The 27,831-nt window shown below is 36.3% G+C and overlaps 3 protein-coding genes across 3 annotated transcripts; 1 reads left to right on the forward strand and 2 right to left on the reverse strand.

Annotated features, from left to right (window-relative positions):
* Positions 1-854: 854 nt before the first annotated feature.
* Positions 855-10,639, forward strand: mcm10 (minichromosome maintenance 10 replication initiation factor). Its single transcript, XM_067390909.1, has 18 exons — positions 855-948; positions 1,529-1,762; positions 1,853-2,098; positions 2,194-2,377; positions 2,789-2,954; positions 3,034-3,201; positions 3,796-3,912; positions 3,996-4,189; positions 4,270-4,340; positions 4,438-4,551; positions 5,264-5,381; positions 5,570-5,798; positions 7,532-7,664; positions 7,743-7,879; positions 8,115-8,228; positions 8,609-8,754; positions 8,884-8,926; positions 10,136-10,639. The coding sequence occupies exons 1-18, from the start codon at positions 942-944 to the stop codon at positions 10,217-10,219; spliced, it is 2,505 nt and encodes an 834-aa protein (XP_067247010.1). The 5' UTR covers positions 855-941; the 3' UTR covers positions 10,220-10,639.
* A 443-nt stretch (positions 10,640-11,082) lies between these two features.
* Positions 11,083-16,374, reverse strand: ucmaa (upper zone of growth plate and cartilage matrix associated a). The gene is made up of 5 exons (XM_067391622.1): positions 15,935-16,374; positions 15,618-15,674; positions 15,243-15,338; positions 12,601-12,699; positions 11,083-12,106 (listed from the first exon to the last, which is right to left on the reverse strand). The coding sequence occupies exons 1-5, from the start codon at positions 16,134-16,136 to the stop codon at positions 12,009-12,011; spliced, it is 552 nt and encodes a 183-aa protein (XP_067247723.1). The 5' UTR covers positions 16,137-16,374; the 3' UTR covers positions 11,083-12,008.
* A 4,769-nt stretch (positions 16,375-21,143) lies between these two features.
* phyh (phytanoyl-CoA 2-hydroxylase) lies at positions 21,144-27,442 on the reverse strand. The gene is made up of 9 exons (XM_067391621.1): positions 27,304-27,442; positions 26,911-26,972; positions 26,611-26,721; positions 24,582-24,750; positions 24,409-24,490; positions 23,914-24,095; positions 23,681-23,830; positions 22,144-22,278; positions 21,144-22,048 (listed from the first exon to the last, which is right to left on the reverse strand). Exons 1-9 carry the CDS (start codon positions 27,367-27,369, stop codon positions 21,995-21,997), a joined length of 1,011 nt encoding a protein of 336 aa, XP_067247722.1. The 5' UTR covers positions 27,370-27,442; the 3' UTR covers positions 21,144-21,994.
* Between the last annotated feature and the right edge of the window lie 389 nt (positions 27,443-27,831).

The raw sequence follows: 27,831 nt of genomic DNA on the forward strand, positions 1-27,831 counted from the left end.
GTTGTCAAACCCAGCTCTTGCGTATTATTTTGATTTTATTTCATAATTTATTGGTAAATTGCTCATCTTACACAGAGGTACAGCTTGACACTGAATTCTTGTATATTTATATACATTTACAGTTTACATGACTGTAACGAACAAGGAATCCATTCAATATAGTTATGTAAATCATAAATTAACTGTTTAATGTATTATACAATTATTAAAACATTCAAAATTTTACTTTTATAAGGCTTATAAAAAAAGTCGAAACTAAATAATATTTTTTTTTTTTTAAATTATTATTATTATTTTTTTTTAGCAAAAACAGCTCAATATCAGCCAATATTTTTGGCTGGAGCACATTAATCAAATAAAGTACAGGAATCCTGATTAATCCTGATTTTTTTTATTTTTTTTTTTAGATTGATAGTTCTGAATTATATAATATATATATATATATATATATATATATATATATATATATATATATATATATATATATATATATATATATAATTATTTATTGTCTTAGATATTTGTTAAGTCATTTTTTGCTTATTTGTTTATACATCCTTTGTATTTTGTTTCAAAAATCTATTTCATGCATCCCCTGTATGTTGTTTAATAAAAAAAAGATCTGGAAATGTAAATATAACCACGTGATGCTACAATAAACATTTCGTTATTTTTTTAATATTTCTTTTTTTTTTTCTACAAAAACGTAGGGTTATTGTAATGTATTTGTACAACTTTGATGCTTTTGGTTTTATTTATTATTATTATGTTATGGACAGGCACGAAGTTGACGTAGTCCCGTAAAGTGACGTAGTTCCGGGGTCCTGAATATTAAACATTTTTCGCGCCAACATTGAAACAACAGTGTCTGCGTCTGATCCAGCGGGGAGTTAAATAGCTTTCATTTAAACACAAAGAAAGGAAAAGCGATCAAAATCACAATGGCAGGTATGTACAGCAGCATATTAGTACAAATGTTAGGCCAGTTTATAACTTGCTTGAATAAACTATACTTAAATTAGATGAGAAATGTAAGTTCCTGCAGTTCCCGAAATCTCTTAAGCTGATTTTCTCTCAATACTATATTTGTATATCATCATATTATTAGTATGTTAAAATATTTTAATAGATCTGTTTAGTCGTGACTTCGTCAGTAAGTGTTTTGTATGCTGTTATTGCTGTTTTGACGTACAATTATGGCTTTAGTACGTTATATTCCTGTACTTCATTCGATCAAGTATTTTATATATATAGTGCATGTGTTTATGTAGTATTTTACACATAACATTCATATTATAATACTTTTAATCTGATAAATGTAATCAATGTGTAATACCCTGATCTATATAACATTTATATATTATATATGGTCCTTATAAAATGTTATATGAAATAAATGTACTGAAATAAACTTACTAAGTATGTATTTATATAATGTTATGCACTATTTTTGTAATATTTGCTATATTTAATGAATGAGCAATATACTGTACAAATTAAATATGTTACATCTTGTGTCTGACATCAGAGGAGGAGAATCTGGACATGTTGCTGTCTTTATTTGCGGAGAGTGAGAGCCAAAATCTGGAGACTCCCGCTGCTGGACAGGGCACTGACAATCTGGACGACCTCTTCGATGAGGATGATGACGGTGAGCAATATATCGAACCGGAGGAGGATGAGGAAGAAGACGTGGCACCTGGGAAATCCAGCTCGGCTGAAGGGGGCAGTGACTTGAATAAGTCAAAGGAAGATCTGGAAGGTAATGCTCTAGTTGTTCTAGGCATGTTTAGAGATGAGCAGGTTATACATGGACTGTTGTGAGTTGATCATGACTGTATTTGTCTTCCAGCCGAACTGAAACTAATGCAGCAGAAGATGCAAAAGCTACAGCAGCAGCTGGAAGCCTCACAGAAACCCACACAGACTGAAAACAAACCCTCCGTCCAGAGACAGGCGAGCACCAAACCCTTAACATCACCTCAGGGGGTTTTGAAATCTACCCCAACAACACGACGGGACAGCGATGCTTCTCCCCCATCAGGTGTCGCAGCAAAACAGAAAAACAAGCAGAGGTCGGCTCACCAACCCAAAGCAGGTGTCCAAGTGTTTTCGTTTTTTTTTTTTGGAAATGGAAATATATGAATGTCATTTAAGCTTTTAAATAATCTTCTTTTTGTGTGTGTAAATTAGCATCCTCTGACAGGCAGACTCCTATTGGCCAGACTATGAACAGCTGCCAATCTCAGCCAATGAGAGACAGCATGTTGAAGTCACCACCCCCTATTAAGTCTCCTCCCACTGTGCGTCAGGCAACACCACGCCCATCTGTCAGTCAAGAGGTTGCCGTGGAGAAATTCTCAGGTCTCAGGCTCAGGTCAGTGTACAATTACTTTGACTTGTTTTAATGATTAAAGAGGTCCTATTATGCTTTTCTTACATTTTCAACTTTCTTTAGTGTGTAATATTGCTGTTTGAGCATGAAAGAGTTAGTTACTGCTAGACTATATCAGTGCACACTGTTTCTGAACTCCCTGAAACGCCTCAAGCATGAAAACCTATTCTAGTAGACCCCAAAAACAAAATTAAGACTTTGAAAAAGCATAATATGGCCTCTTCAATGTTGCTTTAATTGGTTTTATTAAATAGAAAATGAATAAATTAAGTTTTTAATTTAATGAAGATCTATAAATTACTGTCTTACCTTGACCTTGATTTACATAATTGTGTATTTTTCAGATTTTCTCTTTCTTACAGTTAAAACCACAATGTATTTTTTTCTCTGTAGGAAACCACGTCTGTCTTCCATAGACATTGAGCAAAAAATGGCCAGCCGCAAACTGATCAAGCTCTCTCAGTTGCCCGATCGACTGGCCAGGGACAATTTAGAGGACAGTGATTGGGTCACTTTCGCAGTGGTGATAAATAAGATCACCCCACAGAGTAAAAACAATGTAAGAGGCCGGTGTTTTTTGATGTCTTGTATATGGATTACAGATTGTATGTTTGATTATACCCGTGTTTATTTTGTAGGGGAAAACCTTCAGCATCTGGAAGCTGAATGACCTTCATAATCTGGAAGTGAATGTATCTCTCTTCCTGTTCGGGTCTGTTCACGCGGATCTGTGGAAGACTGACACCGGGACAGTGATTGGCATCCTCAATCCAAACCCAATGAAGAACAAAGAGGGTTCTAATGAGGTTTGTGTACATAAAGCCCTCAAAAAACATTATTTTTAAAAATGTTTTTTTTTTTAAAGGGGGTATATATCATTGATTTAATCACTTTTTTTGTGATGTGTGATTAGCTTGCAATGAAACTTAAAAGATGAGATCTTGCCCAGCTTCCTAGGTTGTCTATGAAAGCCTGTAGACTGATTTTTATGTGAAATATAATATACACATGCTCCTGAGAGCCTCTCTTCTGTTCAATAGTCAACACATGAAATAAATGCTTATACAATGTTCAGGATAATGCCGAAAAATCAATGTCATGCAAAGAAAAGGGATAAATTCAAACTATAGTCTCAGATCTATATATTTTCTAGTCTCAAATATACATTATAATCAAACTATCATAAGTGTAATTGTAATGACCTCATCTGTCGACATGACGCGGTGAATCGCAGAGCTTGTGTAAATATCCATAGGCTAATTTAACAAAAATAATAATGTAAATAATACTAAACTAATGCATTACCTAAATACTAAAATAACACTTTTTTCCAAAATATGTCAGATTATGGAAGTAAAACAAGTTGCATGAAATGTTTCATGTGGGGTGTCTCTCTCTAGCTCAGCCTGACAGTAGACCACCCACAGAAGGTCCTTATAATGGGAGAAGCCATGGACTTCGGCACCTGCAAGGCCAAAAAAAAGAACGGGGACTCTTGCACTCAGCTAGTCAACTTGGTACGCCTCCATGTTCAAACATCATCCTTTTCAGAAATATTTCATGATCAGCAAATGTATTATACTCCTGTTTGGTTTAACAGTATGAATGCCAGTACTGCCAGTACCACGTTAAAGCCCAGTACAAGAAAATGAGTGCGAAGAGGGCGGAGCTTCAGTCCAGCTTCACAGGCTCCGTCCCCGGTAAAGGAAAGGGGCGGGGTAGTTTGAAGGAGCGCCTGTGCCAATCTAACTTCCACTACGGGGGCATGTCCTCACTCGCCTGTGCGCCCTCGACGTAAGTTCACTACCTGTTTTATGACCGTCACCTCCTTTCTAAATCCATGCAAACCCTAAAATTATCTTTTATTTTGACAGGTCTGCCCCACAGCCTAAGAAACAACCCACTATGCAGTCTATTTTGGCATCCATCCCAACTAAGAAACTTGGTAAACTTTCTGTTTAGTACACTTACTTTTTCTCTATCCAAATGGCTGCCTTTTTTGTGCTTGTTCATGATTTCTAATCAAGTGTTCCTTCCTGTAGCTCTGAATTCAGGTGACGTTTCGGGCTGTTCGAATGACTTCAAAGGCTTGATGTCTATGCCGACGCCTGGAGCACTAAATATAAAGAGACATTTGGGACAAGTCAAGAGTACAGGTAATTTAAAGGGATAGTTCATCCAAAATTAATCTTCTGTGAGTATTTACTCACTCTCATTCATTCCAAATCCTTAACGCGCTGGTGTCCTAAATTCTGGTGTCCCCAGAATGTGTCCGTGAAGTTTCAGCTCAAAATACCCCACAGATCATTTATTATAGCTTGTCAAATTTGCCCCTATTTGGGTGTGAGCAAAAACACGCAGTTTGTGTGTGTCCCTTTAAATGCAAATGAGCTGCTGCTCCCGGCCTGATTTTCAAAACAGGGCAGAGCTTTTCAGCTCACACTTCAGTTGCCCAACAACAAGAGATCTGGAGAATCTCACGCAGCCAAAATGTTGATTACGCTTACATTGTTCAAACCGGAATCGGACGCTGATGGAGAGACTCAGGAAGAAGTTAAAACTTTTAGAAAAACTTTGCAGATGTTGTTCATGCTCAAACAGCAACATTACACACTAACTAAAGTTAAAAAAGTGAAATTATAATCAAGGACCCCTTTAAGCAATTTGAGAGCTACTAGTTGCACTATTAGTAATAATTATAAATGTTCTCTGAAGCTGCAGTACTGTTTTGGGCCAGCAGATGTCTGTGGAATGCCACCCCACAGTTGGGATGCAATGACACATACCAAAAGCCTGCACATTTGTCACTGGAATACCATGAAAATTTCATCTCTTACTTGCCTTATTTTTTGTTTGCCCATGTTTTAGATATGACGGGATCTTCAGTTCAGTCTATATCTGCATCTGACCTTCTCAAACAGCAGAAAGAAGAGCACCAGCAGAGAATGCTTGCTCGAAAGAAGAGGGCGGAAGAGATTCAAAAGAGGTGAGAGGTGTTTTTTGGGGGTTAATGTTTCTTAACATTACATTTTAAAAGCTGAGTTTCTGAATTTTCAATATTGAGTTTTTGGAGAGGTTATGCTCTTGATCAAGGCCCTTAAACTGTGCTTATATATATATATATATTTATTTATTTATTTATTTATTTATTTTTCTTCTTCTTTCTCTACCCAGGGTGCTTGGTCAGAATAGTGGGGGTCCTGTTGCTCTGTCCCGACCGAATGTAAGCAGGAGTCCCCTGCTCTCCCCAAAAGCAGCCTCGGAGGTTCCGAAAGTGTCATCTGGCCCTGCGTCCCGTCTCTCAGGCCCTCCTGTTCCCACGCTGGGCCGTGGCTTTTCAGAAGGAGAGGACATCCTCCTTGATCTGTCTCCACCTTCATCAAAGAGCCTCTCAGCTGCAAAGGTACTGGCCCAGGAAAATGCTCCATCATTTTGTTCAAGGGTTTCTTAATACCAGAATGTTGTGTTGCTGTGAATCTTTTTTTTCTGTCTGGTTTTAAATTGCTGTTAAATGCAGAAACCTGGAGAGAAACTTTTTCAGTTGAATTTGACATTTTTTTTAATTATTATTGCAAAGAAAATTGAGGTTTATATTATACTTTATTTATTTAATAACTAACTTTTTAATAATAATGAGAAATAATTATGATTAAATTAATAATGATAAAATAAGTAGTAATTTAAAAAAATATTAATTATTAATATATTAACAAATATAATAACAAAAAGATATTTGTATTCTATAAAATAAAATAATTTAGTCAATGTTTGTTTCTGAATCCGATCCAGATGAAATCTTTGGAAAAAAGATTTTTGTTCAAAGTGTCGCTTTTTTTAAAGGTCCCGTTTTTCGTGGTTTTTTTTAAGCTATGATTGTGTTTATAGTGTGCAATATAACATGTGTTCATGTTTCGCGTGTAAAAAAACAGTATTTTTCACATAATTACTTATCTGTATACCGCTGTTTCCACTGTCATAAAAACGGGCTGATGACTTCCTTGTTCTATGAAGTCCCTCCTTCAGAAATACGTAACGAGTTCTGATTGTGCCAGCGGTTCCTGTGTTGTGATTCGACAGCAGCTTAGCGCTCCTTGCCCGGAAAGGTCACGCCTCTTACCATTACATGTGCTGCACATAGTTTTACATGTGGATTATTGTGGTGTTGTGCCGAATGAACACAAAAAACAATAATCCCAGAGAGACTGAACTCTTTAATCTCCACAAGCAGCGACAGAAAATGTACAACGTTAGCACTCACTCAGAAGAGTACCTCATACGGAAAACAGCCATATACATAAACATAGTCCCCTCTTGTGGCCATTATGTGCACTGCAGTCCAACATTAACTATTGCAGTAAGGATACCACAATTATAATTTTCGGGAGCCGAGTTAAACATAAATTGTAACCATTGATCTCTAAGTACAGCGTCCCTGGGAAGGCCAAACAAAGGTGATTGGACTGCTGGATGAAAATAACACCGTTTCGACGACATGAAGACAAACACACTCTACAAACGCAATTCTTGCTCTTCTCTATGGGAGCGCAACAAGACCACGCCCTTTTTTTTTGTGTATTCCTGTGGGCGGAGGTTAGTCAAAAAACTGTTTTGGTGACGTCATTAAAGAAGGAAGTAGAGGGATGTAGTCCAAACTGGCCGTTCGATGTAGACGACTTCTGTTAAATAAAATATCTCGCTTGGCATTGAACTTTGAGCTTTAAAATTTTACAGATTTTATTTATACTCTAACAACAACATTACACACTAACTAAAGTTTGAAACATGGGATCACGAAGAACGGGACCTTACCCACATTCAAGTGTTGATTTAAAAAAAAAAAAAATGTAAATTATGCTTAATTTAAATGTATTTCTTATTGTTATTTATCGATAAAAGAATTTAAAAGTATGCTCTAATGAGTCTTTTTATTTATTTTTTTAAAAACTAAAGCTGTCAGTAGAATTAAATAATCACATTAATCTTATGATTTCCATCCTCAAAGCAGTGATTCTATAACAATTCTTAAGTTTATTTATTTTTATTCACTCAAACTTTCCAAGCCCTTGATTTAACGGTTTCTTTCAAGATGATTTTCCAACTGCATTTATAATAGCTGTTTTTGTTTATTTTTGTTAGTTGGCGGCAGTGAGGAAACTCCAAGCCAAAGGTTCAGTCATTGTTAAAGACGACCCAAATGCTGTAAAACGCAAGCGATCCAACAGCGATGAAATCGCAAATCGAGTGGAGCGTAATCTCTCCACACCTAAAGGTACAGACGTTCACGTACGAGTTTTATGATCGACTATTTGCTCTTCTCTAAAGCACTTATTCTTCTACATATCTGCAGTAACAGATGAAAATTCAACCGGTGAAGAGGAGGAGCCAGCTCAGAAAAAGAGACGGGAACAGCTGGAGTACATCCAGTCGGAGGAGTTTCAGCGTATCCTCAACGCCAAGTCCTCGAACTCGTGGATGATGGGAGAGGTGTGTATCTTGGCTGAACAGCAGCGCCTGTATGTTTTGATAAGAATGTCAGTGCTTTGATGTGATGTCACAATGGGTGGGCGGAGCTTGCGGCACAGCGAGCGTTCAGCATGATCTGACTTTATTTGCTTTGGATGCTGTAGTGTTTTCCACCACATGTGTGATATGACATGATTGTTCAAGTCATGCCCTGGTAGAAATTTCTTGGATGTTTGACTAAATGTTGTACGTCTAGATCGAAGAGCGGGCCATGCAGGAGTATTTTGAGCCACTGGTGCAAAAAGAGAAGATGGAGGAGAAGATGAAGAGCATCAGGGAGATGAAGTGTCGGGCCGTCACCTGCAAAACCGTAAGTCAACAAATTTGCTTCTAAAGAGAGACCGCATCTGTCCTATATGCTGAGTAAGCCAAAAATTATATAACGTTTTTCCAGTGTAAAATTGGGGTCAGAAAAAGTGCTGGATGCAGTTTAAACTAAGTGGTCCACTTATTGCTGTGTGTCTCATTCAGGTCCTTCCAAAAAAAGAGTGATTTTTCTCCTGCATCATTAGTAGCAAATTAGTATTTATTCACAGCAAGTCTTAATGACGAACCAATCTTGAATATAATGTGACTTAATCCCTCTATGAATGTTGTTTAAGAGGAACGGAAGGCAAACAAACCTCTTAAAGATGCTAATTAGACAATTATTGACTGATTACACCTGTAAATCACGCATCTCGCCCGCAGTGTAAATACACCCACTTTAAACCAGCGGACCGCTGTGTGGAAGAGAAACATGACTACCACTGGCACGACGCCGTCAAGCGCTTCTTTAAATGCCCCTGCGGGCAGAGAAAGATCTGCCTGGGACGGATGCCACACGGAGCCTGCAGGTGGGTGATACAGCAGGACTTTCAGTATATATTTTATATAAGTTACTGACATTTTCATACTTAAATGTCAGTTGATGAGCTGAAGTAACTGCATGTTGTAAAAACTTAAATTTCACTTTTCCATTTTAGCCATTGTGGCCTCTTCAAGTGGGAGAGAGACGGCATGTTAAAGGTACACTTTCAATTAATTTACTATTGTTATTATTAGGGGCCAAGCACCGAGGGTGTGATGGCACCTGTTGTGTCAGTTGGCATTCTTACTATTCTTCTTCCGCTCTGGGAGTCTATGGCAGCCCATAGAACCACTTGCGGAAAAGTTATGAAATTTGGCACACTGATAGAGGACAATCCCAACATTAACTACAGCAAATTTGGTCTCTCTAGATCAAACTCTCTAGCGCCACCACTTGTCCAAATTTCACTCATGTTTACGACCTGAAACATTACTGCCAAAAACCTATTTTTTCTAACTCCTAACTATTTTTGCTAAAAGCTTCCAAATGGTTTGAGCAAAACTGGTCTTTTTAGATTCAGGGCAGCATGCTGAGTTGAATGATATCCAGTTTTACCATATCGGCCATTTTGGGCATCGGCCATTTTGTGTTTTTTTTTTTTTACGCATTAGCATATCATTACGAAACTCGGTATGGGTCATCAGCACAATGCCCTGAAGGAGCCTGGGAAGCCATATCCTTAGATTCCTGAATCCTTGCCGAGTCTAACGATGCCTAACATGCTAGGTTTTGCCTTAGGTTTGTGCAACGCTATTCAATCGTGAATATCTTCGAAACCATTAGTCCGATTGAGACAAAACCACCGTAGGAAATTCAGAAACGGGTTGTTGGCTATAGGTCAAAGCCCAAATGCCAAAATTTTTTAAAGTAATTGGCAAAAAAAATGGTCAAAGTCGTGCATGGGTCATTTTTTATGTACTCACACATATACATGTCTAAAACGAAATGAGAGATTTCCACCAAATTTGACACTTATTTATGTGCACATTCTGAGGACACACAAAAAAAGTAATAGGATTGCACCTGTTGGTGGCGCTATAACTGAACAATATTAAATTGCCACTAACTTAAAATAAATTATATGAAATAAAATGCTATATTTTACTGATGATTTTACTTCTTGCTTGCTTTGTGCTTGGCCCCTTAATGGCTGCTTGCAGCTATGTTTATTATTATTTTACTTATTTAACTGGGACTCCATGATTCTGATTGCTTGACAGAAGTTACAACAGAACTGAATAATTTTATTTAATGTTCTACAAGTGCACAGTTATGCAGTATGATTTATATCCTATTATAGTATTTGTATTTTTCAATGGTACTTCAGCAATTAATCATATAACTCGCTCTGTATTTCACTTGCACAGGAGAAAAAGGGACCCAAAATCGGAGGAGAGCTACTGTTGCCACGCGGAGAGGAACAGGCCAAATTCCTCAACAGTTTAAAGTAGAGTCAGCTGTCCCGTGTGCGGCCGGAGCCTAATCTGAGGAGTCTAAACACACAGATGAGGCGGCTTGGATCATGTTTTCATAATAAGACTGAAGTGTTGAAGGGGCATCAGCGTTACATTTTAAGTTGGTCAATGTTAAATGTGATTTTTGTTTGTCTGTTGTCTATATATTTGTTGTTTTAAGATAAGCTGTCAAGCCTTTTTAAATGTAAATATTCTTATGTACCATTATTATTTTAATTCTGAACTTTCATATCAACTGTGCCAAGGGACACACCTGAATTAAACAATATACCCAGTGAACTTGTGAACGTTCTCATGTTGATTTGACTGGAGTGGATGGCACACATGCTAAATCTTGTTCGTCTCACAGCATGCAGTGATATTTTAAAGTTTTATTACCCAAGCAGTAGGAGTGGCTGTAAGTCGTTCTGTCAATCAGGTGCGCGTAAGATTTGGGTAATGGCACAGAGGCTCAGGAAGGTCAATAAATCTTTCCACTTGTTTCTTTCTCTCTCTTTTCCCCATCTGTCTAAGCTCTCAGAACAGGAATGCCACTCCGTTGCCAGCAAATACTGCCTTGGAATTATTATCCCATCTGTAGATGCACAAACCTGATCTTGTTTTTTTTTTTTTTACACACACACATATTAGATGTTGGAATAATGGCAAAACTTTTTTTAAACTTTTCTTTTGTTTTTTACTTTCCTTTTTTTTATCAAATCCTCACTAATGAGGAAAATGAGGGGAAAAAGGAGTTCAGATGACAGCTGAATGTAATTTCTGAAGAAGGAAATAAGCAATATATTAGATTTAAGAAAAGTGATTATAACAGAGAAAAACACCTTCCAAACAAACCCTTTTATTATAGCCTATTTGTATTCTACAGAGACCCTAATGTGGAGGCGGAAAAAATAAGTTTTATAATGTTGATACATTATAATATCACTATTGATGATAATGTATTTTTTAATAATATAACATAAATCAAGTTTTCCTCGCAAAACTTTTGCAGTCCCCAGAGAAACTATGCGAAAGTATGCAAAAGTATTAACACACAATTTTTTTTTTTTTTTTTTAATCAGGGACATGTGTTGAAAAAAAGCTTTTGCATTCTTTCAAAACTTGTGCATTCCCCCAAGAAACTGTTCGCTTGCAAAATGTTTGCGTTCTCCTGAGAAACTTTGCACTCGCTCGCAAAAATTTTGCATTTGCTCGCAAAGAACCGAACAGTTTTGTAAGCGTGCGTAAAGTTTCTTGGGGGAACAAACATTTTGAGCGGACACAAAGTTTCTATGTTGAACGTAAACATTTTGTGAGCTAACAAATGTTTTGAGCAGACGCAAAGTTTATTTGCTGAACGCAAACATTTTGCGAGTGAAAGCAATGTTTCTCGTAGGAACGCAGTTTATCAGGAGAATGCAAACATTTTGTGAGCGAACGTAAAGTTTCTCTGGGAAATGCAGACATTTTGCCAGCGAGCACAACGTTTCTCCGATGAATACAAACATTTTGGGAGCGAACGCAATGTTTCTCCAGTGAACAAACATTGTGCGAGCAAACGCAGGCATTTGCAAAGCATTTGCAAGAGAACACAAAAGCATTAACATATAATTTTTTCCTCCCATCTCATATTTTTTTAATCACAATTTCCCTTTAGGGGCTCCATAGCATTAAGAACTTTAAGTCTATAAGTGCATATATGTTTTGAATAATAGTTATATAATGTCATGAAAGTATCCCTCATCTGAAGATTCACTCTCGAGGCATTGCATGTGCTCATATGTGCTCAGACATATGGGCGGTGGTGAGGGTATCGTGGGTATTGCCCATCGTAGTGGAATTCTCTCCACTGTTCGTTCTTCTCTCTGGTTCTCTCGTACTGTTCTGTTGATACAAAAACAAACAGCAGCTAGAACTGGATTCCAAGACCATTTGAAAAGATCATAAAAGGTAACTGTTTATTAAGTCTACAATAAATTTAGCAATTACCAGTTGACATGGTATTTAGCCAGATTATCTTCAAAATATTCATTATGTAGTGTGACTGGTATTTTTGGAGTTTTCATGGTATTTTTTTTAAGGAATTTATAACTGAAATCACTAATCTGTTCTTGGAACATTCAAATGTTCAATTTAAATGTCATCCACTGTGCCAAATTTACTGTTTACTTTCAAATCAGTGCAGGAATCTAATGTCACCAATCTAGTGTTCTGGATTATAATTCCTAATCATTGGTACAGTGTTTCTGAGAGCCACGGCTGTCATCAGCCTCTTATTAGTCTTGCAGCCCTGTCTGCGATCTTTATCCCGTAAAGTTTTTGCACAGCATGTTCCTCTTTTCTGGAAGCCAAGATAATCAAACGGAGATCAGTCTCACCGTTGCGCTCCTCCTCTAAATGGTCCTCGTATTCATTGCTTTGTTCCTCATAGTGCTCCCTCCTTCGCTCGTTTGCAGCCATCTTCACCCTTTGCTCCGCTAAAATGAGTGAAAAGACACATTTCAGCATTCTTTTAAATGTGCATTCATTGATTAAGCTGTCGGCAGAGTTTAGAAATGACATGCCAATGCCAGTGCCAAATCGCCAGGCAAAGGTTAAATTTGTTTTCGCTTGCCCTCATCTCTAGAGGCGTCTCAGAATCCTCAAAAACTCCAGACTGTATAAAATAAACAGGGTAACACACATTGCCATAAACCAACTGCCAGCAGTTCACAGATATTAGCAAATTGGGTGCCAAAAATAATGTAGGTTTCGCTCTCTTTCTCCAAAGTAAGGGAGGTTCGTTTAGCTCATGTCTGCACATTCCACTCTCAGGCCCCAACTGCTTTAACTCCTCCAACCTGCAGTGTCTGCTCCTGCACCATCACACACACATTGCTGACAACTTGAAATACACTTCAGTAAAACTTTTCCATGCTTTCATTGCTGCAATCGTAGAGTAGCAGGCTAAAGGATGGCCTGATGGCGTTTGAGCGAGTGTCAGTATGTGTGTGTAGGAGAGAGAGAGAGAGAGAGAACGGCTCCATATTGTCCGGTTGGTCCTTCTAGCCCAGTGGTTCTCAAAGTTTTTGACTCAAGGCCTCCCATTGTCCAAGATATTATTATTTTTGCTTAGTGAATAAATTCAGATAGTTGAATAAATTCTTGAAGAACTGTCACTCTAAAAAATAGCTGTAAGAAAAGAAACTAATTTACACAGTAAAATTCCGTTTTCCATTGGAAACGACAAATAATTTCCATTAGGCTACTTTCTTGAAAATGACAAATATTACCCAGAATGCACTGTAATATACAGAAGTAATATACCGTAAAACAATGCATTCTGGGTAATATTTTTTTGAGAAAGTAGCTTATAGGAACAATTTGAGAGAAAACGACAAATAATATTAGCAAGAATGCATTGTATTTACAGTATATTACTGTTTCAATGGAAAACGGAATTTTACTGCGTAAATTTGTTTAATTTTTTTTTTTTTTTACAAATATTTTCAGTGTTTGTTCTTAAGTAAAAACAATAGTTGTGAAGTGGGCTTTATAAAGTATAATGTAGGTTGTTGATTTTTAGCATTTGCTAGTTTTTTATTTTTTATTTTATTTTACATAATAGTTTTTGAGTTTCAACTCAAGCCTTGTCACATTTGCATATTGTATTGTGTTAAGCAGTGTTAGGAAAAGTTACTTTTAAAAGTAATGCGATACAACATTGTGTTAACTGTACTTCCTTTAAAAAGTAACTAATTGCATTACTTAGTTACTTTTTATGGAAAGTAATGTGTTGTGTTACTTTTTCTCACCTGGGCTGGGCTTGCTTGTTTGTTTTTTAATAATAAAAATTCATTTTTGGCAAATGTAAAAGCACTTTCAAACCAAAAGTGAAATGAATAAACCTCAGGATTATTGAAATGCAAATTCATGCCTGTACAGTGGAGGTCAATAAATGGGAAAACAAAAGGTGCGTCCCAATTCGCGTACTTATGCACTATTCTATGACGTTTTTAAGTATAAATAGTGTGAATAGTGCGTTCACACTGAAAAAGTGCACTTTAAATACCTGGATGATGCACTAAATTAACGGAAAAAACGAAGTGTGGAATGTTGGACACTTCGTGCACTCAACTGTCGCAGCTTTAATTACAAAGTGGAGGGGAATGGAGGATCGGACTCCGTTGTTAGATGACAAAATAACCTTATACAATTCAAGCACTACATGGATGAGTACATAGTGTACAGTGCGTCATTTGGGACGCAACTAAAGTAACTTATGTTACTTATTTGAAAAAGTAACTGTCTGTTAAAAGTAATGCATTACTTGTTACTTTAAAAAGTAATCTGATTACATAACTCGAGTTATTTGAAATGCGTTACCCCCAACAGTGGTTTTGCGGAATGCTTATTGGCTCTTTAAGCCGCATAATTAAGTAAGTAGACCTGAGTACAGAATGAGAAGTGTAAATAGTTTGGAAATAAATGTTTTATTTACAGTTTTGGTAAGTTTTATCTATAGTGTTACCTATTATATTAAACTGGTGTTTTATTTGAAATCACCATCATAGTGTTTAAAGGGTATAAGTTTCAAAAAGGGAGTTTTCACAGTGATGCCATAGAAGAACCATTTTTGGTTGCTCAAAGAAACTTTAAGTGAACATCTTGTTTTCTTAGTGTGAAGAACATTTAAAAAAAAATCTAAAGAACCTTTTTTCACTATAAAGTTCCTTTTGTGCAGTGGAAAGATTCCATGGTTCTTCATGGAACTATAGATGCCAGTACAGAACCTTTTTGAAGAGTGTATGTTAATTTGCTCATAAGAGCACATTTAGTGTCTCTCTTCTATGTGAGAGAATGAAGTTATATACATCCTATTGCAGTGTACATTAGCATTAATTAAGCGTGAATACATTTTGATGGGAGATTACTTAAACTTGACTTTAAGCTCTTTAATTGTTGAATTACATATTACATGTGTAATATGTGAGTGTAAATGTAACTAGAACTGACATTAGGAGAGTTTTACTGCACTTACCATAGTATTCTTCATAAGTTCTTGGGGACCTGCGACCACGGCGTTTGAAGAAGTTTGAGGCATCAGTTGCTGGCATGAAAACTCGTTTAGATGTGCCTGCAAAAGCAATGGAATAAGAGAAGAGAACATGTGGGATGTGTGTGTGTGGTCCTGGTAAACCCTATGTTGTGGGGACCAATTTTTTTTTGGAGCAAAAAAGCATATAAAACATACTAAATGATGTTTTATATGTATATGTGTTTGTAAAAATGCAGAAAGTTTTCTGTGAGGGTTGCGTTTAGGGGATAGAATATACAGTTTGTACAGTATAAAAATCATTGTCTATAGAAAGTCCACATTAAAGTGTGTCTGTGTGTGTGTGTGTGTTGAACTCACCTTTAGCTTCACTGTCTTTTCCATCTTTAACGGCTGCACTTTCAACCCCTGCCAGCACTAAAGAGAGAGAGAGAGTTTTCTTTTCACAGTTTTTCTGATCAGAAAATTCTTCTAATACAATATTTTTAGACATGGTTTAGTGCATTTCAAAGCAAATTATCCATTTAATTTAAATCATACATAAAAAAAATAAACTTTAACCACCTAAATGAGGACTTGTCATATGGTTTTAATGTATTTATAAATACTGTTCACTTACACTAAGCCTTCCCTAAAAGAAAACATTTTACATTTTTGAATTGAATGGGGTTACTCACCTATTAAAATGAGGACGGTGGGCAGCAGTGTGAGCAGGACAGTGTGATTCCAGGCCATTCTTAAGAAGATGAGTGTCAAAACCACAGCAGAGAGTCCTGAGACCTGAGAGAGAGAGAGAAAAGGCAAGGAAAGGAAAGGAGGGGAGGGGAGCTGGAATTTCACTCGCCCAGGGGAAGCAGGAGGGGCGAGAGAGGGAGACATGGACTGCAGCACACACCCTCTGTGTGTATAAAAGCCCTTATCATCATTGACTGTTGCTGTCCAAACTTCTGTATCTGGCAGATTTACAGTTTAGCATCAGGTTTCCACTCTAATGAAACAAATGAACAGCAGATCAAGTGTGTGTGATGATTCCTCAAGCAGCTCATCAGGATTAAACGATTAACTCAATATCAGCACAATATCACCTGTCATCAAAAATAACACTCCCTGCATTCCCCTGAGATCAGACTCTAGCTGCATCCCAGTTGACGCACTATACACTATGCACTTAAACTATGTACTCACGCACTGTGTAGTGTATGGATTTTAAGTTTATTTTGTCATTAACATTGGTGTCTGATCCCCCCTCCGCAACCCAATTAAACAGTTAACCCAATTAAACACAGTTTTTTCCATATTTAATATGCACTTTTTCTTTTTGGGATTTTCTGTGAATGCACTATTTTTACCTAATAGAATAGTGCACAAGTATGCAAATTGGGATGCATCTTTATCTATCTATCTATCTATTGGTCATTCTTTCTATCTATCTTTTATTTGTTCTTTTCATCCATCCATCCATCCATATATCCATCCATTGGTCATTCATGTTTTTTTTTCCAAATATAATTTGTTCTATCTATCGTTTGTTCTTTTTTCCATCCATCTATCCATCCATCCATCCAACTATGTATCTATTGGTCATTTTTTCCATATATTGTTTGTTCTATCATTTGTTTGTTCTTTCTTTCCATCCATCCATCCATCTATTGGTCATTCGTTTGTTTGTTCCATCTATCATTCATTTTATCTATCATTTGTTTTTTCCATCCAACCATCGGTCATTTGTTTGTTTTTTTCAAATATCGTTCATTCTATCTATCATTTGTTTGTTTCATCTATCGTTCGTTCTATTTATCATTTGTTTGTTCTTTCCATCCATCCATCCATCCATCCATTCGTCCATCTATCTATCTATCTATCTATCTATCTATCTATCTATCTATCTATCTATCTATCTATCTATCTATCTATCTATCATTTGTTTGTTCCTTACATCCATCTTTTATCTATCAATCTATCGTTTGTTTGTTTCATCTGTTGTTCGTTCTATCATGTTTGTTCTTTCCATCCATCAATCATTCTATTGTTTGTTTGTTCTTTCTTTTTACTTTCCATCCATCAATCCATCCATCCATCCATCCATCCATCGGTCATTTTTTTTTTTTTAATATCGTTCGTTATATCTATTGTTTGTTTGTTTGTTTCCATCCATCCATCTATCGTTTATCTATGTCATTTTCTTGTTTGTTTCATCTATCGTTCATTATATCTATCATTTGTTTGTTCCATCCATCCATCCATTGGTCATTCGTTTTTTTTTTTTTTTCAAATATCGTTCGTTCTATTTATTGTTTGTTTTTTTCCATCCATCCATCTATCTTTTATCTATCAGTCATTTGCTTGTTTGTTTCATCTATCGTTCGTTATATCTATCATTTGTTTGTTTGGTCTTTCCATCCATCATTCTATCTATCTATATAGTGGTTGTTTGTTTGTTCCATCTATCATTCATTCTATCTGTTGTTTGTTTGTTCTTTCCATCTATCCATCAATCCATCTATTGGTCATTTTTTCCATATATTGTTTGTTCTTTCTTTCCATACCTCCATCCATTGGTCATTCATTTGTTTGTTTGTTCCATCTATCATTCATTCTATCATTTGTTTTTTCCATCCATCCATCCATCCATCCATCCATCCATCCATCCATCCATCCATCCATCCATCCATCCATCCATCCATCGGTCATTTGTTGTTTTTTTTCCAAATATTGTTTGTTTCATCTATCATTCGTTCTATCATTTGTTTGTTCTTTCAATCCATCCATCCATCTATCATGTTTGTTCCTTACATCCATTTTTTATCTATCTATCTATCTATCTATCTATCTATCTATCTATCTATCTATCTATCTATCTATCTATCTATCTATCTATCTATCTATCTATCTATCTGTCATTTGTTTGTTTGTTCCATCTATCATTCATTCTATCATTTGTTTTTTCCATCCATCCATCGGTCATTTGTTTGTTTTTTTCAAATATTGTTTGTTCTATCTATCGTTTGTTTCATCTATCATTCGTTCTATTTATCATTTGTTTGTTCTTTCAATCCATCCATCATGTTTGTTCCTTACATCCATTTTTTATCTTTTATCTATCTATCTGTCATTTGTTTGTTCTTTCCATCCATCATTCTATCTGTCATTTGTTTGTTCCATCCATCCGTCCAAACTGTGAGCTGAGCAGCTCTTTTCATCTCCATCCATCCATATCACCTCTGTTCAGCAGTATTCTCTGTATAAATAACTTTTGTGTAAAAATATATGTTCCAAAACTTTCCAGGGTACAATACTTATGCAGTAGATGTAATAATAACCAGGTCATTGTTTTATGCGCGACTGTGTGCCACACATGGCATTCTTTACCAAGAGTGTCAGAAATTACTTTCTTGCTCCAAAGCCAGCAGGAGTTTTGTGTGTGAAAGACAAATCCTGTCACAAAAATATGTATTTTTCACCACTAAATAGAAACATCTGGTCATATGGCGGATCTAATATTTATACTATGGATCTTGATATTATTATACACAAGAATGAACAGTTATTTAGATACAGACTATATGGAGAATGTGAAACTGACAGAGAATTAGAGTAACAACTAGCAGACAGAAAATGTCAGGAAATGAGAAACAGGCATGCTGAGTGTTTAATAGAAGAGATTAGAGTGAAGCTATATATTGCTCTATCTCTGAATGTTTATCAAAATATATCAGTGTCTATAAGTGAAAACCTGCATATTGTATCAGTGATTTCTGGGTTGGCTTGGCTATAGGAATTGCATGTGCTTTAACGAGGCATTTTTCCATGCTGTGTAAATGGATTCCTGGATGTCTGGACGCCATCCAGGTATTTTCTTCAGTTCCAAGTCTCCATAAGGCAGACAGTAGCGACCCCAGCCATTCTCCATTCCCCATAATACACACAGACATAGACAGCATTTGAAATACTACTCCAGGCATGACTTTTTCAAAAAGGTTCCTCCATTAAAAACAACCTCTCTGCTCTGGAGAATCACTTGTTTTCCCAAGAAGACACCCATTGAGTGTATGTTTCCCTCTCAAAGAAATTGCTCACCCAAACACTGTTTACTAACCTTCATGTCATTCCAAATCCATACTGTCTTCTGTGTAACACAAAAGAATAGAATGATACACTCAAATCTCATATGCACTTGTGTACATTCAAATCTGGTTTGTTTTGGGCCACCATGCATCACTTTCATCATGCTTTTTTGGTAGTTGTTGGAGCTTGACAGCCTATTTCTTAAAGTATGAAACACAGCAGCATGAAGATTGTGCTAAACATCTTCAAACAAGTTTGGAATGACATGAGGGAGGTGAATAAACAATGACAACTTTCATTTTTGGGTGAACTATCCCTTTAAGCTAGGAAATCAGCCTGGGCTGCATTTCTCAAAAGCATGTTTTCTCAAATGTGAACAAGCTGAACCAAACTCACTGCCCCATCTTACTGTTGGTTTCTATGGACGGTTGTTGATAGGGTGTGGTTCGAATTGGTCTAAAGGAGTTTGTACCATGGACCTCTTTAAATAGCCACTTTCACTGAGTGCACTTACCTTTTCAGCTACAAGCAATTTAATATATAAAGGAGACTGCAGTCTGGGCACGCATGGTATTTATTATATGCGTGTATGCAGAGAAACAAACAAGCATTCATGGCTGGTCTTAAAATGTCCACTTATTCTGCTTTTAATCAGCATGATCAAAGATTTGGACTGCAGTTAGCTGGTAAATATATAAAGATTGTGTATTTTGCTCTGCTATCTGCTTGTATCTGCTAAATCGAGGTCAGAAAACCACTAGTGCCTGATATCAAGTCAATGGTGGCTGCTATTGCGCTACGTGCGCACAAAACACTTGTGCATGCGAACGAAACAATTTAAATGTACATTGAAAACCTTCATCTGTTCATGCATTACAATTTATTTATAGGCCTAGCTAGTTTTCCCTTCTGCATGCAAAAGTTTTTTCATGTAGACACACGTCCTGATTTTTCCAAGTTAAGGCCCATTTACACCAAAAACGATAACTATAACGATAACTATATTTGCGTCCACACCAACGAACGATAACGGTCTGTTTATTCTAAGCTCCCGCGCTGCGGTTTCAAAGTGTGTACGTGTTTTTACAACATCATTTTATGCCTGGCATAATGATCTCATCTCTGTTAATACTTCTCACCATTTATTCTGAGGGTATGACCGATTGTTTTCCATATATCCATTCTCTTTAAAGTATCCTTGAAAATGGGGTTTGACTTGTCAAACAGTGGTGGATTTTTCTGGACCTTGGCAATGTCTGCCATTTTAAATGCACGAGCCCTTAAATTAGAATGGATTCTGATTGGCTGTCAGTTTTTTTTATCGTTCAACAGCTGGGAAAAAAAATAATTCTGAAGGTGATCCCAATGATATCGTTTCTCTATATCGTTATAGCTGTGGTGTGGACAGTGCTATTCTTTTATATTTAGAATGATTTTAGAACTATATCTTTATCTTTATAGTTAACGTTCTTGGTGTGAATGTTCCTGGGTCAACATATTTTGTTGATCCTGGAACAACATTCCTGTCTGAAAATGTAGTCCTATCCCTACCCCTAAACCTAACCCTACCCATAAGTTATCCCTAAAATCAGAGGGTGAATAACACTGATGTAGAAGCACCTGGTTGTAAGCCTAAACTTGACACATACTGTAAACTTGTACTTTGGTTGAACAGAATGTTCTTCCAGGATCAACAAGTATGTATGGTGAAATCAGGTTCTGCCACGTAGACGCTTCTCGAAAATATTCTCATGCGTAGGCGAAAGTCTCAATGGTGTTTTTAGTGTGTGTAAATGTCACTTTTAAAACAGTATGCATTTATTGTAGTAAAACATTGGCATTCACATTATTAAAAATAAACATTCATTTTATTTAAATTAAACAATTATATTGTAGAAACGTTTTCTCAGTTAGAAAAGTCTAAAAGCTGTTATTATAAAGGAAAATTTACTATTACTGTAGTGTTAAAGTTTTATAGGTATGTTTAGACCTGATCTAATGTTGATCAAACGAATTAATCCCTTTAATATTTCAGAATTAATAGTAAAATTATTTGCTTTGTCTCTGATTTCCATCAGCAAAAAGCTGGATTTTAGATATTTCAAATGAAGGCAGATTAAATGAGCTGCTGTACTCAATTATACCTTCCCTGCTGTGAACTCGAATTCTGATCACAGTACTACTAAGCAACAACCTCACTAATAATTACTTGCAGGAAACACACTCACAAACAGCTGACGTATTAATCCAAGACAATGAATTCCCAATGTTCTTACATTGCTTAAAGAAAAAGCCACACCAAGATCCTTTGATGCTAATATTACAATGTCTGGCTTTCATCATTATTCGATTGGTATCAGGACTGATCGTCCCAGGCACAGATGGAAATTCAGTATGTGTGATCTGTGATTTACTCCCTACAGTGCCACCTGATGGTGAAAGCTGTACTTAAAGCATTATTATAAGTTTTAAGGAAATTGTCAAATTAACAAACAGCTGTGTGCTGTTAATTAATCCAGTTGTGAAGCCGTCCTCTCTCTAAGTCAGACAGGGGTGCGTTTCCCAAAGCGAACTATGGTCGCAAGTTCCGTCGTTACCAATAGAGTTCAATGGGTCTTGCGACCATGGTTCACCAACGATGCTTTCGGGAAACTCACCCCAGATCTGGCAAGTCACATTGATGTTCTTTGCCCTTGGACCAGACGCCCCCGGAAAATCCAAATGTCCTGAATGCAGAGCAAAAACATGCATGTTGAACCCGACTGCAAAGATAAGCCACATGTACATAAACGAAACTTTGCATTCGAAGCTGAAAACACACCTTAAAGGAGATTGTATCATCAACTCCATACTTCTTGACTGCAAGTTCCTCCACTTCATTGCTGATGTTCTCCTGAGTTGTTCCTTTCACATTAATGTAATAGCAATCAGAGCTGGCGTAGTGACAGGAAATGGCCTGAAATAAACCAACACCAATTCAAATTTACATCTAATTGTCTTGGATTTTGTGACTACATACAGCACTTACTAAGTTGTTAAACACAAGTAATTCAGGGGACTTGTTACCATTTAAATAAATGCATGGTTGAAAGTAAAAAATTCTAATTTATTGTTTTATTTAAACCTTTTAAGTTGCAAACATTATTTTGTAGAGTTCTGTTGACATAATAATGTTGATCATTACATCAACTTAATATTGTCTGTAATTTAAACTCAAATTTCTGTTAAAGGCATGTTAATGTTTAATGCTGTTATGTTTGACATTTAAAAGAGTTTCTGAAATGAAGAATAGATACATGAAGGTAAACACTACATTGACTCTTTAAGTAATGACTACGCTAATGCCAGTGACAAGTAATATCTTACTTGTTCATTAAATATACATATTAAATAAGTTATGTTAGCATGTGCTATGATAGCTGTTGATTTGAACTGTAATAGATAAGAATAATTAGGCTACAACTAGTTGGAGCGACTTCATTTTTGTTGAGTAATCAACTTAAAAATTTTGAGGTGGTGCTAAAATTAAAAGTAATCCCTTACTTTTTTCAAGAGAAAAGTCATTGAATTACAATACTTGAAGCACAAAAAGTATGTATGTAATTGAACACTTTTCCAAATTTCAGATTGGTTTTATTTACAGATACAGATTTGAGTTTAAAACTTGTTTTATTTAAATAACATGTTGCATCAGTAGGATATTTATGTTAGTAGCTATATTTCCATATTTAACATATGCACTAAATTGGAAAGGTGCATAAAATGTTTCACCCCCATGTGTTTAAAGGAGCATAATCATCACTTTTGGTACAAAATGTCTAATAAACATGGAATTTGCTACAGTCGGGTAAGCCACTTTGGCTCTTTTTTCATACATCATAAAAAACTTGTGCCTCAGAGAGTGCAGACGAAATGCAATAAACGTAATGTTATCTTGCATTCGGATGCCTGGTGTTTGGGAATGCAATCATGTGAGACTGTTCTGGGAGGGAATTAAACCAAATCATTCTGATGAAACACTTTGGCATTTCAGAATAATCAAACCAGCATTTGTGATGCTGTGAAATAAAATTGGTCCGCTGGTGAGTCCAATTATCCAATCAAATCCAATTTATGTGATATCCCAAAATTTGCTTAAAAATGGTGGATGGAAACATATCTAGTGTTAATACTACAAATGCAATGTGGCCTTATGCATCCCTAACCACCTCTGAATGTGTTTTGAAGTTGAGAAAATTGTGCATTGGTTCCAATTTACACGTCTGTCAACTTGGTCTTGATGTTGAAGTGAAAATAGAGGGAAATGTCTTAAATACTAGAGTAAAAGCTCCTTTTTTATGCATGCAAGTACCACCTACCTTTCGATATCCCTTGGTTTGGTTCATTCCTGAGCCGTGGATCAGCAAAGGATGGAAAAACACTGTATCTCCTTTCTCCATCTCTAAATGCACTCTGGGGTGGTCTGGATCATAGTTACGCACCCCGTGGTACATCTTATTTATTCCACCCTGGAAGGAAACAAAGAGGCAAAGTCAGACTGACTGATGTAGACCATCTGCGTAATCATCCTCACTTCCTGTGTCTCTCTCACCTCCCATTCTGGGTAGTCATGTTCCTGCAGAGTGCCGTGGTGTGAGCCGGGCAGGACAACCAGGCAGCCGTTTTGCCGGTGCACTTTCTCCATGGCGGTCCATGAACACACAATGCGATCTGCAGGTCGGAAGGGGAAGTAGTGTAGATCCTGGTGCATGGGATGGCGAGAGGTCTTCTTACCTAGGAAGTATGAAACAAGTGCGCATTTAGGGACTTCGATGCAAACGTCTGCATCGCACATTTCATATTTTGGATGTATCTTCCATGACATACTGGAAACCTTTTAATGAATATAAATGCATAAAAATGCACAGTTAATCCAGATGTTATTTAATAATTCCTAATACTTTCTGCTCAATCCATTCACCAGACCCACACAAAGGCTGCATCCGAAATGTCATACTTCCCTACTATATAGTAGGTGAAAAACAGTATGTGACAAAAGAAGTATGTCTAAATTCACAGTAGTCATAAAAGAAAATCATATCTATACCTGTGTCAGGTGGTTTGTTGATGAGCATTGTGTGCATGGCCATGATGTTGGGTCCGGTGAAACACTCCACATACTTCAGGATCTGAGAAACAAGCATTCAAATTCAATTATATTCGAAATAGATTTTGTTATTGCTTTAGAGAGCGTATTTTTTGCATAATACTTGTGTCTACCTGAGGCAAAGCGCAGTAGCGGAAAAGTTCTGGATCTTCCTGGAAGTCCTGAAGTTTGGTCACAGCCTTCTCACCTTCAACAAACTCGGATTTAGCAATGGATACATCTCTCATTACCCACAAGCCAGGCACCTTCACTTCTTTTTGACAGATGCGCTCAAACTCTTTCCTGTGAAACACACACACACACACACACACTCAGTTATGTACAGACTATGTGCAAAACAGGCAGGGCACTGATCTATTAAAACTTCTGTTCATAGTTTCTGTTGTTTACATGTAGCCTAATAATCTCCTATTAATCCCACTGAGCAGAATTTCTCTTTGATTGAAAATGGCGGTGTTGCATATTTAAAATAATGCATTAAATATTAGATTAATTATGATGTAAACCTCTGATTGTGATTACGTTCACAATTAGATGAAAAATACCTTGTGTGGATACATAGAACAGTGCATTACTTTTACAGAATAAATAATCAATATTTCAATAATTGATATATATAATCAGTAAATATCAATATTATCAATATGCTCCCCAAATTAAGACAAGATATTATATTATTACATTTAGTCAATATATTGTTTGCTGTATTCTCAAAACTTTAAATAAGATTATCACTGTTTCAAAGTCCATAGTCCAGTGCCGGCCCTAGCCTCTTTGGCGCCCCCTTATATTGCGATTTATCCAAAGGGGCGAATCTAGAATATTATTTATAGGGTGGCAAAGGGGTGGCATGAGGTCTATGAGGTTAATAAATAACAAAATTTCAATATCCATCTTGGCACAAAGTAAATAAACTATATGAAAAACTTCTAAATGAGTCTGAACTTGTATCACTAAAAGAGATGAGCAGTTTTATCAATATTACACAGGCTACTTCAATGGTATAAATCACATTTTAGTGCAAGAGCAACAGAACAATTTTTGAGTTTCTGTTATTAACAGAGGTGGGAATGTCTGTGTGTGTTCACCCAGAACACCCTATCAACCACATACTCTAGCAACACCTCAGCAACTGCATAGCAAGAGCCTAGCAACCACCCAGAATCTCCTAGCAACCACCTAGCAACACTTTAGCAATCATCCACAACATATATTCTGGACTAACTGACCAAAGTTCTTACATTTTTTAAACAAGACTTGAAGTTGGGTTTATGACAAGCCAACATAAATTTGTCCTTAAAACTTTTCAGTCTCTATTGTTTTTCTTGATTGTTAATGCACAATTCATGAAACAATTTAACATTTTCTCACAGAAAAATACAATATCAAAACTATACACCAACTTGCACAAACCTCAAACGTCCAGGTCAAAATAAAATGTTCTAGTCAAAAACGTATTCTTGTCTGACAAAATCAAACTTTGGCATCAGATGACACATAAAACATAAATACACAGACTACTGCTCTGCCCAGTGAACACTAAAATACCTTTTCATTTTACTATTATAAATTGATCTTGCAGTAGATGAAAAGCATGAGGAAAATAAGTATGAACTTGGTATGCACCAAAATACAGTGTACTGTCAATTGCAGTAAAAGTAAATTCAGCATCCTCTGCACATTTGGCTAAATTTCATTACAGTATATACAGTACTATAGCAGTGTATTGGTTTTCTGACACAAGATTATATCCCTAGGCAATAATTTCTCAGCGCTGCAAAAAATACAGTACACATATAACAAATGGTTACAAAGAAAGTTGACAATCACAACATTGAGGGTGTACAACGTGAAATTTCCCTCATCTAAAGTAGCCTACATGGTACTGTTTTAAGTTTAAAACCCCTGTAAATTATTCTTTCAGCTCTCTCTCAGATTTTGACTGGTGTGTCATCAGTTTTGCTACCTAATAGTCTGTCAAAGTCTGTCCAGCTGTCTATGGTAGATTGTATTCTGCAACATTTTAAATGAAAGTTAGCTTTCCTGGCATATTTTTTAAGTTCTGTTTTATAGGCAAATACCAGATACAAACTAAATTAATGTATGTTTAATGCATTTAAAAAATGTGTTGATCAGTCTTGCCTGAATTTGTCAATATCCTCGTCCGATACCAAGTTTCGGATGAGGATGAAACCATCCTTTTCGTAGGCGATTCTCTGTTCTGGAGTCAGGACATCCGTGTCAAATGTGTATCTGCAGAGAAGCCAAAACATACTTTACAGGCACACTAAAAACTAGACAAAACTGATTTGATTATTCATTAAAAATGATTTTCAGTGATATTTAAAGACTAAAACAATTATAAAATCCATTTAACATGTCTCAAAAAACAGGATGAATTCATGTACACAAGAAAATACATTGAAAGATCAGATGACTAACTGAAAGGCTTGAGGATGATGATGATGATAGGACACATTTTGAGCAGAAGTGAAGGATGCTCGCTGAATAATACAGGTTAAAGTTCATAACATATGCATGTAAACAAAACAAATGTAACGTAAACGTGCTTTATTTTATATATTTATAATAGCAAGAACGTTATTATTATTAAAATATGATTCAATATTGTTCAAAATATATATTTCCATCAATAAAAAGTAGTCGAAAACAAACAAGGCCTGTTCGTAATGCCTCGGCTTATACTGAATGTGGATCCCGGAACAGCCGCCAAGTGTGAGGCAGAATGCTGCACTGCAACCGCGCCACTTCAGCTTCCTCCATCAGCTGTAGTTCATCGCGCCGCTACACCAGAAAATGTCTTTAAAAGGATACGACAGCACCGTGGGATCGATCCAGATGATTCAAAACTACTTTTAATCTGTCTGCGGCCCGGGACATCTTTAATCCACTACCGAGTAGACGAGGTGAACTGAAGTGCAGTGCAGTGCGTTTTGACTCAGTGTTTATATAACTGGGGTAAAGTGCACATACTTACACTTGTCCTGCATACGGTATCATAAAGGACATTTGATTTACATTACTCATTAACTTATAAAATCTCTCTCAATTCTATATATAAAAAATCTATTACTAACTAAATATAAATAATAATAAAAATATTACAAAGTATTTATGATAAATATTACAAACAATTCTTATATATTAGAAAGTCAACCAGGGTGATAAGAAAGCTTGATTTTCGAAATGAGCAGGGTTTTTTTATGTGTTTAATAAATGGGCAATCTGATGTAACCTACATTCAGATGTTATTGGCAGCATCAATTGCTACAATTCTGCATTAGCTAATAAACTGCTATGATAAAACAAGTGGTTCACTGTAGAAATAACAGTTTGAATTAC

Source organism: Chanodichthys erythropterus, chromosome 8 (assembly GCF_024489055.1).
Source record: "Chanodichthys erythropterus isolate Z2021 chromosome 8, ASM2448905v1, whole genome shotgun sequence".
NCBI classification, from domain to species: Eukaryota; Metazoa; Chordata; class Actinopteri; order Cypriniformes; family Xenocyprididae; genus Chanodichthys; species Chanodichthys erythropterus.